Raw genomic sequence first — 19656 nt, 5'->3', positions numbered from 1 at the left:
ATAAACATTAGATACTGATGTGCATTGGGCCTTTTCTCTTTAAATATATCAGCACTCAACCCTGACGTTTGGCTGTGATGGCTGTAGGGTGTTTATGGTGTTTTTGTCATGTGTCATGTGTCCAAGCCAAAATGTCAATGTAAGAATTAATGCGTGACTTAAATAGTTCCCTAGCTTTTTATATATGCCGAAGGTCTTTTATGTTTTTTTTGTTTGTTTCAAAACTCTTTGACATCTTTGACGTTCCCCTCCACAGGCACGTGGGTAACATTCGGAGGTCAGATCTCTGATGAGGTAAGACGTTATGTCAGATCCATCTTTCAGGCATCACAGCTCATGAGCGGATGAAATCTTTTCTTATTCCTTGAGCTGGCAAATGAGTGTGAGTAGGCCACGGTAATCATTGTCCCTGTTGGCTCTACCAAGGCCAAGTGATCCGGTCCTACTCCTCCCCGTCAGTGGGTCCTGCTTCAGTGGCTCGTTCTGGCCATGAATGGGGAAACACTGAATTGGGGACAGCTCATCACCGCCTGATGACCACTGGGACTAATTGACACAAATAGAAACAGAATCAACAAAACAAAACAGGGAGACGAGTACAGAAGAAGAAAGACGTCAAGACCGATGTACGGCTCTGCATGAACCGCGGGCACGAGAACTAGGTCAAAAAGAGTCTGAGAAATATATTGAGCAGTAAACAACTTTAATCAACAAGCAGCCTGTACTGTCTTCCTGTTGATGAGGATCTCAGCTGCATTTTCACTCTCCTTGCTTTTCTGCAGGGAATTTCTCATCCTCATCCTTCTTTTCTCTCAAATGTAATTTGAATATTATTTATAGCCACGTATTAAACCACAAAGGAGTCAATCAGCGTCAACTTCTCTCGTCTTTGTCAGGTGGCGGAGCAGCTGATGACCATCGCCTACGAGAGCGGGGTCAACCTGTTCGACACAGCAGAGGTCTACTCGGGGGGGAAGTGAGTGGCGCCTCTTATTTGTGACCGCATCCATCCCACAACCGCAGAATCTCTGGTCTTTGCACAGCTCTCCTCCCTCACACGACACACGATGTTAACTGGGTTCAGCCCCCAGAGCAGAAATTAGTCACCAGAGGAGGCCAAAAAATGAAAGCTAGCCTCGACTCTAAAGTGATTAACATAATCGTATTCATCACTGGAGGCTGCCCATTATGTTCACAGCTCCTTCCAACTTCATAGGTCTGGACATTGTCGCGGTGAATAATGCGGGACCCAGTGCAGCCGCATGGGGATGAATATTAATTTCAAGGTTGCTGGTGAAGTTCAGGCGTACGACACAAGAGGAGTTTGGTCTTTGTCTTGAACTCCTTCTGATTTTTGATCAGATATTCATGCTGCAGATGTTTGGCAGATAACAGTCATGCTTACATGCTCTGAAAGAAATGGCAGCGTGAGATACTGTATAATCCCATCATCTCCTGTGTGTGTGTGTGTGTGTGTGTGTGTGTGTGTGTGTGTGTGTGTGTGTGTGTGTGTGTGTGTGTGTGTGTGTGTGTATTTCTCTTCACAGAGCAGAGATAATCCTGGGAAACATCATCAAGAAAAGTGCTGGAGGTAAAGTACAATCTCAAAGATTCACAATGTGTTCTAAGAATAGGTTTGAATGTGTGTATACACACACACACACACACACACACACACACACACACACACACACACACACACATCAGAGTGTGTGGACCCTCGAACATTACGCTCACATGTCACTGTTGAAGCTCTCATTCCAAACACATGGGTATTATGATGATGCTGCACAGCCTCCACACTTCTGGGATGGTTTTACACAAGATTTTGGAGCCTGGTTGCAGGGATTTGCTTCCCGTCAGCCAAAAGAGCTTAAGTGAGGTCAGGTATTAATGTTGAGCTATAAAGCCTGGCTCGCAGTCGCTGTACCAATTTATCCCAAAGGTTTTTGGTTCAGGGCCAGAAAACCACCTTGTTGTACACTTGGGGCCACTTTCATGTTGGAACAGGAGAGGGCCGGTCCTCTGTGAGATATTTCTGTCCGGACCCAAGTGATGGACCCACTGACAGAGACGTGCCAGAAATATGTATTGCCTCTTATTCCTTCTTTTATCTTGTGAGCCATTAGATTTATATTAGGACCCCAGGTTGGGAGCTACTCATGCAGAAACATTTGTGTTGCATTAAAACTTGTGTGTGTGTATGCCTGTACTTATATCTTTGTGAGGACCATTGAGCATAGACCTATACAGTGTGAGGACTCTTTGTTCAGTCTTCAGTTTTTCAAAGGCCTATTTAAGGGGCCGTCCTCTGAAGGATGCACCCCCTGAATCGAGACACAGCATGGACACTAGGGAGTGTAAGTGTCAAATGTCACCTAAAAAGTCCCTCATTAAAACCATAACTAATAAGGAATGAATAAATTAGACAATATAATAATTACACAAGGCCAGAGACACAGGTGGGGCAGCGGGAGGTTTAGTTCTTCTCCCAACCTCTGTTAACCTCGGTTAAATAAAGGAAGCTGAGGCATGTTAATATGACAATCTATAATTAAAAAAATTATAATAACAGCAATAATACACATAATAATCAATAATGGATGAATAAAATTAGTATATTTTGTGTTATTCGAATTGATTAAAGACCAATTGAAATAACGATATACTGTACACTCATGCACACCAGGGGTGCTAGTGTGTGCATGTGTGTGTGAGTGTGTGAGTGTGTGAGTGTGTGGGTGGGTGGTGCAGACTGCATCCCTCTCTCTAACAGCTGAAAGTTTTAAATAAGCATTAATTCACTGCAATCTCTCGACCCATCCAATTCATTTTTGTAGAAATGCAGCAACAGATAGCTGCCTTATAGTGAGGCAGCTATCTTGTTAGATTTCTCAGAAAATCGTCTCCGCTGTAATTTTTCATACTTGATGAATGACAGGAGCGCAGCCCATCTGCTACTTCACACTGCAGCAGAAAAGTTGACTGGAGGACACTAAGATCATTAAAGATATAAGACGATGATACAGTTGCATGTGCACATGTGCAGTTGTGATCATGCTGACACACATGCACACAAACACACACAAGCACACACAAACACATCTCTTTGAGAAAGTTAACTTTTAAGTTTTCTTTTTGTCCTTTGATGGTTTCTGTCTTTCTTCCCTCAGGAGATCCAGCCTGGTGATCACCACAAAGCTCTACTGGGGAGGAAAGTAAGTGTGTGTGTGTGTGTGTGCGTGCGTGCGTGTGTGTGTGCGTGCGTGTGTGTGTGTGTGTGTGTGTGTGTGTGTGTGTGTGTGTGTGTGTGTGTGTGTGTGTGTGTGTGTGTGTGTGTGTGTGTGTGTGTGTGTGTGTTGCTTCTCAGATGTTCAGGCTCTCTCACCGACAACAGGCAGCACATTCAAACGTACGCCTGCGGACACAGAGCGTGATATGGGATTGAACACTTTCGAGAAGCCACTGGCAGGCAGGCTGAGTGGCATACACACATACACGTAGCAACATGGCCACGTTCTCACCCGCTCCGTCTTACCCGTCCTCAGCCTTCTGCTTCTCTGTCACGCTGAGGAATTCTGCTCTCAATCTGCATTAGTCACATTTTTCTTGCTGTTTAAGTCTTCAGGCTCGTACCGAGGCTCCTCCAGGACATCCACATGCGTCCTCTGGTTCCTTTTACGTATCTGATGTAGATCAGTAGAGTAGGGCCCGGGTGTAATTGTGTAAATTTAATTTCAGCTCATCCTCTCTACGAAATCAGTCTCCACACTGGATGGATTTAGAGAACAACTACTTAACCCCCGACTGAGTGAGCTGTGAGCATCTGAAAGGGTTGTCAAGCAACTCATCGCCCGAACACAGATCTATGTACACTTAATATCTATTGCACTTTTTTTTACCCTTTTGCAGGGACATGAAAATGTGGTGGACATACTGCATGTTCCTGTGTTTTGTAAAACATTGTTATTATTATCATTAACTGTGGCAGGCTGGAACACCACAGGAAGGAGGGAGGCAGAAAGAGAAAGTGTGAAATGAAGCAAGGACCAGGCAAATAACAGACAACTGAGAAAGCAGGAAAAACACAGGAGCAGAAAGAAGCTAAAGGAATGAAATGGAAAGAAAAATAAAGGGACAGGGACAATCATATAGTTACAGATAGAGTAATGACAGGTGAGGTTATTCAAATATCACTGTAAGCACAATAAGCACGCTTTGTTTGCAGGTGTTTTGGTTTGCGTGACCCACAGCTTTAATGTTTTTGTTTACCTGCGTCGCATAGTACTCAGCGTGCTCAGCATTACACAGGGGTAGCGATAAGTGAGTGAACATAATGGAGCGTTTAGCAGCTAATTTTAATAACACAGTTTAGAAAATGACTGATACAGTAACATGAAAGACCATTTTTATGCTGTAAATGGTTTAGGTGGTGGTACATCAAACTATGATACGAAGAACACCACGCTAGAAATAAGTTTTCAATCGAAAAAAATATTATTTTATATATATATATAAATTAACATGACTGTAGAATGTAAAATGAGAAAGTAATTAATTGAGCAAAGTACCAGTATGTGTTTACTTTGTACTGTACAAAACCTGTACTTAAATAACAACTATGGCAACTGTTGGTTAAAAAGTGGCTGGTGTTGTTTCCAGGGTACACAAACATTTTAAAAGCATTACAGTTTCAATATTTATTTTTTTAAATCCATCATAATAATTAAAATTGTTCAAACTGGGAGGTGAACAGTGACAATGCATCTGACACATTGCACAGTCTGTTCTATGGACCCACTGGTTAGTGTTGAGTGGGTGTAATTGTCTTCAGTAATGTGTATTCTGTTATGCAGACAATAATGTGCATGAAATCATGTATGGGCAGGAATGTGTCTTCACACCCGTGACATGCACTTCTTTCCCTCCTGTTGTAGAGCAGAGACAGAGAGAGGCCTCAACCGAAAACACATCATTGAAGGTAACAAGTCGTTTTCCTCTCCTCCGCTTTGTCCTTCACGTCACCCCATCACTCGGAGCCCCCGCTACACTCCTGTAATCTCCCTCTTTTATCTCTCTTCCTCCCGCCCTCTTTGATTCTTCTCAACACATGCAGGCAGATGAATTTTGATGAGGCGATTTCACATCAAATCTCATCATTCGTATCTGTTCATTTGAAATCTGTGACTTTCTAAGAAACTGTTAGAGCCTAGAGTGCGACAAACTTCGCAGCATCCCTTCCCACTCCTCTTCACTCCTCTTTCAGAAGAGTTATGGCCTCGCTCAAGCATGTAATGACAAACTTTTCCTATGACCTTGGCCCAATCCGCCCCGCATCCAAAAGAACTCACCATACGGTCCACAGCCTGGTGCCCCTCCTGCAGTGACTCAGCTCTTTCTCACATTATTAGCATTCACTGCTGCCTCTGCCACATTACCCCTAAAAAAGAGAGGGGGGAATACAATCAGAGAGGGCTGGAATAGAAGGACAAGGAATGAGAAGGAGAATTACTTTTTTCACACCAAGATATTGGGTATACACAGACATGTTAAACGTGGGCAAACCTGCAAATATAAAGGCGATACACTGTCCCTTTGTCGGTAAGAGGAGTTTGACATTCTGAAAGAACGAGGCGCAAACTGAGAAGGTCTCTCACTTCGTTGTCTTGCCAGTGTTGCATTTTGCACGTTGCAAAGAAAAATAATGTGTTCCCAAGATTAAAAAAAAAACCAATAAGTATACAAACCTTCAAAAGGTGCAGACTGCCAAAATAAAGAACATTGAAGCGTTCTTTCAGGTGTCAAGTTCCCATCACTGCTGATAAAAAACAATAAGTTATTTGATCCAGAAGTGAACATCAACTATGCCTTCCCATTGCAGACAAGCGCCTGATGTTGGTGGGTGTTAATGGGGTTTTTGACCAGTGGAAAAGAGGCTAAAGTGAGAGAGAGCTGATGGCAGAGTGGGGAAGTAAAGGTGGCACTGCTAATTAGTTTAACTGAGTTTGCCTGTCCACATGATATCGGTAGCATCTGTGAGAGAAAGGTGTCCCTGTCAACACCGGTGTGGCACATGTCACCACAGGCTAATGAATTGGCTGAGTCAAACAACTGGTGACACCGTCTTCCTGTTGTATGGGCCACCACATTCCAGCCAATGAAGGATTAGACCTGTGCAGTGACATTTCGGTTTGAGGGGCCGGTCACAACTTATGATCAATAGCAGAGATCAGCGCTGATGAACTCTGAGGGGACAGAGAGGCCAAATTCTCTCATTCACCGTTTTCCTCACTGGACAAATGGATTCCTCGACAGTTTCACAGTTTCAAAGAGACTTTTGTTGAACACATCATTAAATGCATTATTCATCATCGCAGATATCTGTAGCCTGGGTTTGTTGTTTATCACCTTTCCTCAGCTCCAAAAATATTCAAAGTCAGTGAAGTCCGGCTAATCCACGAGACAGCCGGAACTGCTCGTGATGACGGTGCAGGCTCAGATTAAGATCCATGTAATGGGTGTTTCTGGGACTGTGGGAGTGCGGCTGACAGAAGGAGGAATAAGTGGTTCCATCGGTGGTGGGGAGAGCTGGGATTAGCGAGCGTCGAAGAAGCCTCTGGCACTTATCTGCCACGCACACTCACACACACTCAAGAGTGCCGTGTCTCTGTGTTACTCTGCTGTCCTCCTTTGTGACAGCCTCCTGTTGTTGCTTTTCATCTTTCATCTGTTCTCCTCTGTGTGTGTGAGAGGGGTCGGATCTGCTGACATTAGCTTGTTGCCCTCTCATCCTCTCCTCGGTGTGTGGAGTCACTCCTCAAACAGATGCTGAAAGCCGAGCCAAAGAGAAAATAAATGAGCGCCACCTTTTTTTCCTGACCTCCTTCTTCCTTATTATCCTCTCGGCTTTGAGTTGTTTGGTTGTGTACACACAACCAGGAAAAAAGATCGCACAGGTGCGGTGCAGGTTTTTTCATCCACATAGACTCCTTCTCTCCAGGAGATTGTGGGGTGAACTCAGCTCGACACTGATTTATCCTGAAATCCTCTGTCTGACCTTTTGAAAGTCTCGCTGTGAATGAAACATACTGACTGTTTCTGACATTGTAGCTGTGCAAATTTGGCAGCTCTGTGTTTTTGACAGTAACCTAAAATGAAAAAAAGAGAAAAGAATATCAAGCAACCTCATTAAACCCATAGACAGTTTATAAAGATGGATGACCCCACCTCCTCCGTGTTAGCAGATGGGACATGGACCAAACTTAAAAGTCAAAATACACATTAAATATTTATTTATTTACTCTAAGTTTCTTCAGGTTTTGCCGGTTAATTTTCTGGTGCTATTAAAATAATGGGGCGAAATGTCACGATTGACAGCTGAGACTGACTTGTGATTGGTCGAGCGTATTGTTTTGGAACCTCGCTGCCCTCCACAATCGCTAGACTCTGGTTCCAAATGACATCGGGAGCGCGACACTCGTATCCAGGACAGGAGGAGATGGAGATGTGTCGTCTATCTTTATATACAGTCCATGATAGAACCATGATGCCCTCCAGCCCAATGACAGCTTTCCCCTTTACTGGCCTTAATAATTCAGTGATTAAACTGAAGAAGGAAAAAAATTGGAGTATCAGATTAATCTGCCCAACTCTGAGTGGATGAGCAGCTGATGATGTGCAGAAACCATCACTCTGTTACACAAAGAGGTTTTTAATTAATCTCAAACAAGCTCTCTCGGTCAATCATCTCCTGTTAAGATCCCCCAGGTGATGATGGGACATCAGATTGATAAAGATTTTGAGAACAATGTCATATTTTGTTGCATGGAAAATTTCTCAGATTCCCATAACCTTGGCTCTTAACCAGACTGAACATGACAATTCGGATTTGCTCATGAGCTCTGTCAAAAGATGCTGCAGGCCAGTTGCAGCTGGCGGCCCCCTGAGTCACATGTGGTCAACTGTCACTTTGCCACGTTTGTGATCATGCTGACGTCAAACCCCCCAGGATCCAATTTACCCCGTTTTTTCCTTTTACCTGGTGACACAGTGTAAGTGAAAAAAAGGATAGCACTCTCTATTTTCTGTACACTGTTTGGGGAATCACTGAGCGTGAGCGTGCTGCAAATACGATCACATTTTATTATAAAACTGCACCTATATATATTTGATCCACATGGCGGGGCTGGCTAGTTGTATATGCACAAGGGGCTAATCGGTCTTCTCTGCAGATCCAGACCAATGTGTCCATGTCAGCAGGTATCAAGGGACAAGATTTATCTCTTGCTCACGTCTCAATGATCCTTTGATAAGTCTCCTGGAGACTCACAGTATCATCGAGACATGTGAGCAAGTGATAAATCTTGTTTACTGCTAATACCACAATATGAGTGAAGGATAAAGCTCCTGGCTTATGGGATATGATTTTACAAATCCTCTTATTGGGAATCAGACCTATTTATTGATCTTTTAACACTTTGGATGATGACACTTTGCAAGCACTCTACTTTTATCTTCTTAAATATTGTACATTTCTCATCTTCTTTCCTCCTTTGCTCTGCAGGTTTAAGGGGCTCCCTCCAGAGGATGCAACTTGAGTATGTGGACGTGGTTTTTGCCAACCGGCCAGACGGCAACACTCCCATGGAGGGTGAGTGAGTCCTCACAAGAACCCAGAGGGGCTGGCGGAGGGCTGGGGTGGCGACAATGCATGTTGTTCTGTAACATGAGAAGGTGAGAAATACTGACAGGGCCGCCGCCCTCGCTGGACCGGCGACCTCTGCCTTTGACCAAAGGGGTTTGTCTTTCTGTGTGTGCGTCTCATCTGACACACATCTCTCCTCCTCTATTTTAGTCCACCAGTCTCCGTCTCTCCCTGTCTCTGTGGGATAGCCAGTTTCCACAGGGTGTCTGAGCTGCACCCGCTCCCAGCCCTCCCTGTTCTTCAGAAGCAGGATTATCTGCCCCCCCCTCAGGGGAAGCTGGTGTATTTTTGGGCTGGTCTCACTGGATACAAGCCCTACTGTGCTTTCTGTTCCTTCAACACTCTTGTGCTGCCTTTCACACACATCATGTCGCCGTTTCTTTTTCTTTTGCACACTTCCAGTTTCTTACTCAGTTAACCGTCTTGTGATGTGGCCACCACAGATACTTGAGCTCCTCTTCTGTCCCACCGTACAAACGCTCGTCCGCAGGTAGTGGGCGACTGAAAGGATGGAGCCCCACTGGTCTCACAGAAATATTTTCCAGGCTTTCCCCTTTGCCCCCCAAACGTCATCCCCAGGGAGCGAGCAGACTGTGGGAAGCCAATCTGTCATACTTATTCTTCCAGGAAACTTGACTGGTAGTGGTGGTGACTGGCAGACCGACCCAGCCGGTCCCATCCGACTTTAGGCTGCCTGTGCAGATGAAGTAAAATCGCTATTGACAACTGACGTCAAAGTCTAATTTGATTTATGGATTCGTTGATCAAGGATGAGGGGATAGAAAATAATCGGAGAGACAATCATCCTCCATAAAGTCTGAGCCTGTTGTGCTCTGCAACATTGTTGGTTCATTTATCAGTGTAACAACATTGTGCACATTGCTTCATCCTTCATCACAGCGGGGTAAGGCCATCGTCATAAATCACTGTAGACGGTCTGTCACTTTTAACAACTTCAGGGTTGCGGGGCCGTATGCACAGACAGGCCCACAGCACTGGCTATCTTCATGCATTAGCACTTTAAAGTTTCCTAAATAGCTTCTCTTTTAGAGCAGCAGCACTAATGTACGATAAAGTGAGACATATACTCTGCCTCTACCTCTGTGGGCATTCGCAGTACGTAGGACTTGCTATGCACACGTCCGAGGTATTGATTCACACACCCACGTGTTCCTCAAGCTTAAACACGATTAACTGCATCAATAAACTGCACGAAAAAACACTGAAGTTTGATTGTGTTGCCTAAATGAGAAACAAACAGGCAAGGTGTGTGTGAATGCATTTCTGTAGGATTTGCATTTGTATTTTGCTCTGACTTTAACTGCTTCTGACTTTGTGCGAGACAACTCTTGTACCCTTGAGGACAAAAAAGTGATGTCATGGCCGCAGTCTCCCTTTGTCACCATCAATGCTATTCGTTATCCCGTCATCCCTTCCTGTGTGTTTCTCTCCGCGTGTTTTGTTTTCTTGATTTGCTTTGTTTCTTTTTCGGCTTGTATCCAGTCTAATTATAAAAACAGGTATATTGACAAATATTGAACGTCCTCTCTCTTTGCGAGGCCCTGATTCCCATCACTGATTACAGCTCCTGCTCCGTCCTGTTGCAGCTGTCACTTATAGTGATGAGACGATATGGACATTTGCCCTGAAGGGGTTAGAGGCCGAGCTTCCATTTTATCTAACATGGAGTTCTTAAGATCCTCACTTTATGCTGAAATGGTGCCTAGAGCAGGAACATCTGCGCAACAGTCGATTTGTTGTTTCCATTGTGACTCCAACCATCCGAGTCACAATGTTTCTACCCAGTCATTCAACATCATTTTTTTCATTTGACAGAGCAATATCAAGCAAATTGAATCCATTCAGTTGAGCAAAAATGAAAATCCCCCAGACACCGTGAATAAAGAATACAGAGGCAGAGGAAAAGAGCAGACATGGTATCAATAAATAGACTTTATAATAATCCCTCTAGCCAAAGGCTTTTTCACTGGAGAATCAAGTGAAATGGGACTCCGGCAGCATACTAAACACAAATCAAAGCCATTCAGAGTCAGGACTTTCCCTCAATATCACCTCTGTCCTCGAATGTTCAGAAATGAGGTGCCGCATCTGTGGCTGCACAGTCAGAATCTTCTCTCCCACGATCGACAAGGACTGTTGAAAATCTGTGACGTATCGATCACCTGTGTGGATGCATGAGAAGGATGAGCAGTAGCTTTGCTTTCAAAAAACACTCACATTGACACTTCCTCCAGAGACTTCCTCATAGCCTAAACAAATATGGAAATCAGTGTGTGTCGAATGTTTTCTTTCACACGCTGTGATACCTGCTGGCTGCGGTTTTGACCACATGTTCATGACTCGGTGCCATATTGCTGCTGTGAGACGACTCAAGGACGAGCTGATATTGCCCATGGCAGCCAGGCAGTTTGCAAATTTGCAATAGTGAATAAGGACTCGATAGTGAATTTAGCACTCAAGGTTTCCCAGAATGCATGTGCTCACACAAAAACAACACACACATGGTTTATTAGCTGTAACAACCTGAAACATAATTAGTAGTTCTGATTATTTTACCATTGACAGTATTTGATAATTGTGTCGCGTTGGCCTGAGCTCACTAAAATGTCAGCAATTTGGCAATATTTCATGCTTCGAAAGCTCCATGTGTTTCCAATTACGACACTAGCAATAGGCCACACAATAATGGCAGCAATCATCAAAACAGGGTTAGTAGAATGCATCTGCTAAAATACGTTTATAGGTTGTTGTTTTTTCAAATGCACTGGTATCGGATCAGTAGTCAGTACAGCCTGATACCAAAGTTCAGGCATTGGAATCGTTATCGGAACATCCCTAGTTTTTATAGCATCAAATAAAATTGTATTTACCCTGTTTTCTGCTTAGGCACATGTCCCATCTGCTTACATGGAGGAGGCGGGGTCTATGACTTTTCTACAGCCATCCACCAGGAGGCAATAGAGAGCCTGTTTGCAGCCTTTGTGCTGCCTTTGTAGCTTCATGTACATTTATGAGAGTTGCAGCGATATTCTTATTTAAATTGTACACTTATCTCATTACAACACAGTACATGGTGTTCAAACCCACATCGTTACCCTACTTGAAAAGTTGCAGTGGGTTTCTGTGAGTGGGGTGTTGACGGTGTTTTGGACATCTCACCTGAGCCTCTGTTGTTGGACTCAATGATCCACTATGTGGAAAGACACGTAATCTTAAGCCTAGCATGGTCGTTGCTGTGAATCAAAGTTGTCGTCCTTCCCCTCCCGGCACCGAGGTGGATTATTCATATATTCACAAACTCATGTGAACAGTGGATACCTCCATGGTTCCTACTTGGTTCACAAGTTTTTCCGTCTGTCCTCATGCATCCCTCCGATTCCCTCGCTCCTCGCTTTTCGGAGCAGATGCACTGTTATTCCTCTACTCTCCCACCTGCTTCACCCACACGCACACTTGCTCTCTGTCTCTCACTGAGCTACATTTCGGTCCAGAGAGAGAAGCACTGATCAAAAGGAATTGCTCTTTTTTTAATCACACTCTCCTGTGGTCTTATCTCTTCATCCTCATTTTCACTCTTCATACTTTCCACCCAGAAGTTGCACGGGGCCAATTACAGCAGATGTTTCATTAATGGACTTTACGCACAATTTCAGGCTAAAGCAATTACAGATAAAACCAATCACATCACTTACTTCGTACTGTTATTTTTGTTTTCTTCGGGAATTAGAGAGTTTATGCAAGATACACATTCAAACATAATTGTTAGATAATCGCTGTGTTTCCTCCTCCTATTGCAGATCTCCTTCAAAACTCCTTTGAGAATCTACTTCACGGCAGTTTATATTGAATACAATTTTGCTTATCCTCAATTCCACCCACTATTACTCCCCTGCTGCATCCTGAGGCACAAATACGCAGATACACCAAAGAGCACTGTGGCCTCAGCTTGTTCAGTTGTAACTTGTTAAACTGCACGAGCAACATTTTGCCAAGGCTGGCTGCGTCTCTTCATTTAACCCCTGCGGCACTTGGTCACATTAATTAGTGTGAGCCCAGCGAGTCATTTATGCTTACACATGAGTTTAAATGGAGACGAGCCTTTGTTACAAGACGCTCAACGCATTTCAATTATCCACTTTGTTATCCTATCTACTGTTTTATTTTATCTACCTGCCTGGTATCATTTCTTCCTTGTAAAGCATGAAAGAAAGAAAAGAAACAGGGCTATGAAACTAAACATTATTATTATTATTTTTATTATGATTATTATTATTATTATTGCTTTTGTTGTTATTGTTATTATTATTTTTATTAAGTTGTTGAAGTCATCTTGAAATCTTCCTCAAGTGCAGTTTTAAGTCAAATTCTCTCGTGAAAGTAATGTGAGTTGTGATGTTTCAATTCAACTGAAATAGTGTCAGTAGGATTATATAAAACTTGAAATTGTGGCGCCATCCGCTGTTCAGTTATTGATAATGTATCTGCTCTTGGACATTTGACAGAGATCGTGAGAGCAATGACACATGTGATCAACCAGGGGATGTCCATGTACTGGGGGACATCACGGTGGGCCGCCATGGAGATCATGGTGAGTGATGGAAAACAAATCCTTCTTCGTGTTGTCACTGAAAACTGATATAAGGACGAGCTTTGCCGCCCAAAAATCCCACGATAAATAGTTCTTGAGAAAGTGGACTCTACTAAGTGCTGGTCAATTGATTGACAAAAAATATATTCAAAATTATTCGTTATTCTTTACTATCCCTGTAATAATATTTTTTATAAAAATACATATTTGCTTTCTTAATTACTAATACTGTCAAAATGTCTTATCTTCCCTGAAAGGTTTCAGGAAAAGGCTGTTTAATGTGACAGCTCTGATTTAGCTAAAACATACCATATTGTACATGTAGCCCATAATGAAATACAGTAAATGTTACCGCTTCTCATCTCCATGTTGCCTTCTCTAAACTACCAGCGCTATAAACCCCCAAAAATATTTTGCATAAAGGTCAGTATTTGCACATTTCCTCCTCCTTGAACATCTCTCTTTTCTTTTTATTCCCTAATCACATTCAATCAGGAGGCGTACTCTGTGGCCAGGCAGTTTAACCTGATCCCACCTGTGTGTGAGCAGGCTGAGTACCATTTCTTTCAGAGGGATAAAGTGGAAACTCAGCTTCCAGAGCTCTACCATAAGATAGGTGAGTCTACAGCTTTCTCATGAGGTTCAGCATTATTTGAATACATTTACGGCTGTGATCGATTTGGTATCCTGTTGCTCAATGGTAACTCTTGTACCGCAGGTGTGGGTGTGGTCTCTTGGTCCCCTCTGGCCTGTGGAATCATCACTGGAAAGTATGAAAACGGCATCCCAGAAACCTCCAGGGCGTCGATGAAGGTACAAAATACATTTCATTAGACCCGCTTATAGTGCCATATGTTCAAAGTCTTTCACTTACATCAAGCTACTACAACCATAATATGGTTCAGGTTATTATTATTGCCTGTTTTAGGTGTGATTAACTCCGCCAATGATTTTTTCTATGTTTGTTTGTTAGTTAGCGGGATACGATCCAAAGAAGAATTACATTTTGGTCTGCATCCTGATCAGCGGCAGATTTGCAATTTGGTGCAGATCCAACTAAAAATCAGGATCTAGTGGATTAAAAATGTGGTTTTATAAGGGGACTGCGGCGGTTTCAGCTCTACAGAGTGCCATTCTAGTTATAATTATTTCACTTTTACTGCTCCTGTAGCCATACCAGTGGTTGAGGGAGAAAATAACGAGTGAGGATGGAAGAAAACAACAAGCCAAGCTGAAGGAACTCACTCATATTGCGGAGAAGCTTGGATGTACTTTGCCTCAGCTGGCCATAGGTAAGAGACAACATTAACACACAACTTTCTATTTCCCGTGAAGGCAACGATAGAATGTGCTGCTCAATACAAAATTCAGTGTTTCTCTACATACTGCCTCATACCTTGATACCACAAGAGCAACTGTACAAACGTCTTTCTCTGCAGCCTGGTGCCTGAGGAACGAGGGAGTGAGCTCAGTGCTGCTGGGATCCTCTAATCCGAAGCAACTAACAGAGAATCTGGGAGCAATTCAAGTATTAAGACAATTTCCTACAAAACCCTACTTTGGATAAGCATGTCATTATGTGGTAATGCCAAACAGCACTGATTGTGTGCTCTTCCTTTGTTTTCCGGACCGCAGGTTATTCCAAAGATGACACCCGCCATCGCCACAGAGGTCGATCATTTTCTGGGAAATCGTCCTCACAGTAAAAAGGACTACCACCATTAGGATGAACCCCCTTCTATCGTAAACTATGCTCCAGAAGCTTCTCAAAGCTCACTCCTCACAGCCATGGCACCATAAACATGTGCCCAACTTTGCTTGTGTGCTCGTACGACTGTGTGTGTGAATGTGAATGTGTGTGTGTGTGTGTGTGTGTGTCTGTGGGTGCGTGTATGTGTTCTGCTTGGCTCCTTGTCTGTAGATCAACCAGTGCTCATTATTGTAAAGTGAGTTACTTGACAAAAGCATGCATGCTCCAGCTATAGCAGCCAGCCGCCATGACTCGGTCGGAACATTAGTTACAGGATCCAGCTAAATTATTTGTGAATCGAAATTCTCCTCCACTCAAAAAACATGTGCAAAAGCTGCTGAACCACAAATTCAAAGAAGCAAAGGATTAGCCTACATTTTGAGACACAAATCTTGCTTTAATCACTTCTGTGAATATGTGTGTTGATGCATTAGGTAAATACAACTTTAGAGACACTTGCTGCTGCAGAAAAGCATCACATAAGCTCATGGCAGTGCAGTAATCGACACACCAAAGAAGTCGATCTGTATCAAAATGTACCCAGTTTTGCAGAAGTCTACCTTTCTAGATGTTTGTGATGTGAAGAATAAAAACATTGATGATGTGTGTGATTGGGCGGGGTCTCAGCAGACTGGATGATATGCTGACCCTCTCCACTGCAGCTGGTGCTTGCCTGTCAACGTGATGAATCGTTTCAGGACTGAAGGAACCGAAGTTCTGCTCACAGTGCTCTCGCTAATACCACGAGAACAAAGTTAAGCTAAAATATGTTTGAAATCATCCGTACTGACTGTTATATATATTTTCCTAATGAAGCAGCTATGTCAGAATGAGCGTTTCATCTCATTGTGTTTTTTTTTCACAAAAGTACAGGATAGTGTACTTTCCTGTTGTGACCCTTCAACCACTTTTTATTTTGGACTTTGACAGACTTTCTGTCAGTGACGATGATATCTGATTCATTTAGTTTTTCTCTATGTTGTAGCTAAACTGTTTGTCTCGTCACTGTTGGGGAGATGATCCTCCTCTGGGGGCGATTGAGCAGCTAATGAGGAGGCTCAGTTATAAAAACACAATACACATATGGACCTGGACCCCTGCAGTCACTGCACCTGGAACACAATCAATTCTTACCCATCTTCTCCCAGTTGCCAGTTTTACATAATGAGATTATCTTTATGTTCAGTCTGTTCAAACATGTGTTTTGGGTGTTGTTCATCAGATTTGTACATACAAATAAAGAGCTTATAATTCTCATGTGATGTTAAGTAATTCCTTTATCTATCCCGTCTTTCTTATCTTAGCCCAGAACAATAGATTCAATATGTATTGTTTGCTGAGTCAGACTGTAACTTTTAAATGCTGTTTCCTGCTTAATTTCAGCTCCTGTTTCATAATAACATATTGGCTGAGTTTCAGACCTTATTAGGGCCCGAGCACCGAACAGTAAGAGACAGTGGGAGGCCCTATTGAAATTATAAGGATTATTATTTTTTTTTTTCAGGCAAATGAATTGGCTTTTTGAGGGCTTTAACATGCTCAAATTCTTACCAAAGTTTGCAGAAAATTAGAAAGTGGAGAAAATTTACGTATTCTGGAGTAATTTTAAATGGGCGTGGCAAAATGGCTCAACAGCGCCCCCCGCGCCCCCTGGAACGTGTTCACATTGACCGATCTTCACAAAAATCGATACACAGGTGTATCATGACCAGACAAACAAAAAAGTCTAGAGGTGCACTTTGAAAAAAGCAACAGGAAGAGGTGGGTGAGATTAAGGCTTTCAAAGATGGAACCTCGTCTCTGAAGGAGCAGGTGGAGCAGCTGCAGGAGCAGTTTTTACTAATGATACAAAGATTTGGTGCAACCCTTTTGAAACAAATGGATAAGTGGAGCTACAATCACTACGATGGAATGACAAGAGGTAATAGAATCAAACTGCTCATCTTTCTGGATGGACTTCAATCTGACAAACAACTGGAAACAGCTGCAGGTGTCAGGAGAGAAATCTGTGGCAGTGGTTTCAGGAAAATCTGTGCGTGTGTCATGTTTTCACACACCACTAGGCAATGCATTACACATATTATTATTCCTCGTTTATATTTTGATTATTATCTGTGCCTAGTGGTGCATCACACATATTATTATTCTGCAAGATTATTATTGTGTGCATTATATTGCACACACCACTAGGCAATTACATATTATTATTTGTCCCGCTACCTGTAAGAAAGTATACTATTTTAAAATATTTTCATTTTTGTGTATATGGTGTGACTATAGGAAAAGTCATCAAATGTCAGGCAAAAAAAGGACATTTAGGGTATTTTTACTGCTGTCAAATGTCACAAAGGGTCATATTTGACCCAAACACTATGTGAGGGGTTAACTGGCAAATTGTGGTACTAAGGACTAAAAATGATTATTTTACACACACAGAAAAAGGCAACTTCAAGTGTTTTAAAGAGTTTTAAACATATAATTTAAATAGTATTAAATAACATTATTCATAAAATATTATTATTATTTTAAATGTAAATCAAATGTAGTCATGAAAATATATTCATGAGTTAGAGTAAAACAAAAAGTGTTTACTAAAATAAATGATTGTGAAAACTTCCTTCATCAGTTGGTGTTTTCATCACCATAGCAACCAGATGCTAAGATTTGACTTTGAAGCTGATTTTGATTGACAGAGTAATTCCATCATAATTCCACTGGGGCTGGGACAACAGGACCAATCTGATTGGAGACCTTCCACAGGAGACATCTGATTGGCTGTTGTCTTTTTGACTCTGCCTTTAATGCTATTAAAGTTGAAGAAAGTTTCTTATTGCACTCTGACCTTGTGTGAGGTAAGTCATGTCTCACTCTCTTGAACTCTGTATTTATCCATCATGCTAACCTCTACAATTCAGGCTCATAATTCAAGTTTGAAATGATGCTACTGTAAAATATGAGAAAAACATTTTCAAACTAACAATTTAGTAGCACTTAAATGGCACTTACTTATAGCACTTTGTAGTTTTGCTTTGTTGAAGAAATTGTACTTTCTCAATTCTTGTTGTTCTGGGTTTGTACCCTCATGGTTGAATGCACTTATTGTAAGTCGCTTTGGATAAAAGCGTCAGCTAAATGAAATGTAATAATAATAATGTAATAATATGAAGCTGCTGCTGTTACCTGCTGCTGTTAAATGTTGATAATGTGCTGGTTTCTGTGCTGGTTGTTGTGAAATGTATTTATTCAAATGGGATAAACCCCTTGAGTTGCACCAACTGGTTTTCAAGAGGGTGGTTGCTTTCATGACAAATGTGGGAATATTGTTGACGGCTTGTCTTGTGTTTTCTGCTGCTTATATTGATTCCTGTGGTATTCTTGTCATTTAATGTTGCTATTTAAATGAATGAGTGATACGTGATAGCGTGATGCTAACTCTAACTACAGTATTTAAGGCAAAGTCAAAAAGTCAACAGCTGTCACTGCCAATCAAATTCAGATTCAAATTCAAATGGTCGCATCTGGTTGCTATGGTGACTGATGAGGGAAGTTTTGCCTCTCTTAGGACCTCCTTACCAGGACCCCTACCCTGGCTATGGCCCTCCAGAGCGCCCCTATCAGGCCCCTCACTCTGGCCAAAACTTCTCCTACCCTCACCCTCCACAGTATGATCGTGGTCGCCATGGTCACTACCCCGGTCCACCACCTCCCCCACAGCCTTACCCATCGCAGAGGGATAACCTGATCAGGATGAGTCCTGCCCCTCACGATGTTCCTCCGCCATCAGCTGGACAGGCAGGTTCACTTTACCACCAGGAGCCCACTGCCCGGGATAGATACCCACCAGATGGCTATTATCCACCAGGTGCCCAGGCTCCACCCATGAGGGCTTATGTCAGGGTGAGTAGGATGAGATAGTTTGAGTTTTGAAAGTAGCATGATGATCCAAAGCAATGAAGGCAAATAGTTTAACTGTAAACCTAAGATAACTGTGAGCAGTTCAGCAGCAATAACGGTCTCTCTCTCTCTCTCTCTCTCTCTCTCTCTCTCTCTCTCTCTCTCTCTCTCTCTCTCTCTCCAACCGAACAGACGAGAGGAAACTGTGAATCAACTCTTTTTTTTCTTATTATTCCAGTTCAGTTATTTGCCAGTGTACAGCACATATGAAGCCATGACAAGTTTTGCAATGCAAGATCACTCAAATTAAATATCAGTCAATTTGAATTACATACCAGTCACATAAAAAATAACAAACAAGTTAAATAATTATCAAAAAGGAATAAATAGATGAAATATCCAATAATGATACATAATAATAGGCCAATAACTTTTACCCAGGGTCACAGAAAATAATTGTGCTTGTCACTTTTTTGTTTTTGGTAAAGGGTTAATGTCTCCAAGAACAAATTCAATTCAATCATGAAATTATTAAATCAAACGCTTTCTTTTCCTCGTTTATCTGATTGGATCCTATTTGCTGCTCTGACTCTGTTTCCACGGAAACAGTGTCCACGGAAACAAAGGCGGGCGTTTCCGGTGAATAACCCAATGAGCTTTCCCTGTGTGGCAGCGGGACATTTGATTGGCTACAGACGC

At 42.4% G+C, this 19656-nt stretch overlaps 1 protein-coding gene across 1 annotated transcript in view; it reads left to right on the top strand.

The window, feature by feature from the left end:
* Positions 1-16320, top strand: part of kcnab1b (potassium voltage-gated channel subfamily A regulatory beta subunit 1b) — a 37343-nt gene extending 21023 nt beyond the window's left edge. Inside the window, 13 exon segments of the mRNA XM_035170820.2 lie at positions 257-294; positions 897-976; positions 1548-1576; positions 1579-1591; positions 3174-3218; positions 4938-4981; positions 8564-8650; positions 13228-13313; positions 13809-13929; positions 14032-14126; positions 14485-14605; positions 14753-14841; positions 14949-16320. Of these exon segments, the coding sequence (XP_035026711.2) occupies positions 257-294; positions 897-976; positions 1548-1576; positions 1579-1591; positions 3174-3218; positions 4938-4981; positions 8564-8650; positions 13228-13313; positions 13809-13929; positions 14032-14126; positions 14485-14605; positions 14753-14841; positions 14949-15038 (938 nt within the window). The 3' untranslated portion in view covers positions 15039-16320.
* The last annotated feature ends 3336 nt before the right edge of the window (positions 16321-19656 follow it).

Source organism: Hippoglossus stenolepis, chromosome 11, assembly GCF_022539355.2.
Source record: "Hippoglossus stenolepis isolate QCI-W04-F060 chromosome 11, HSTE1.2, whole genome shotgun sequence".
In the NCBI taxonomy this organism is placed as follows: domain Eukaryota; kingdom Metazoa; phylum Chordata; class Actinopteri; order Pleuronectiformes; family Pleuronectidae; genus Hippoglossus; species Hippoglossus stenolepis.
This window is presented reverse-complemented; position numbering and strand designations above follow the sequence as displayed.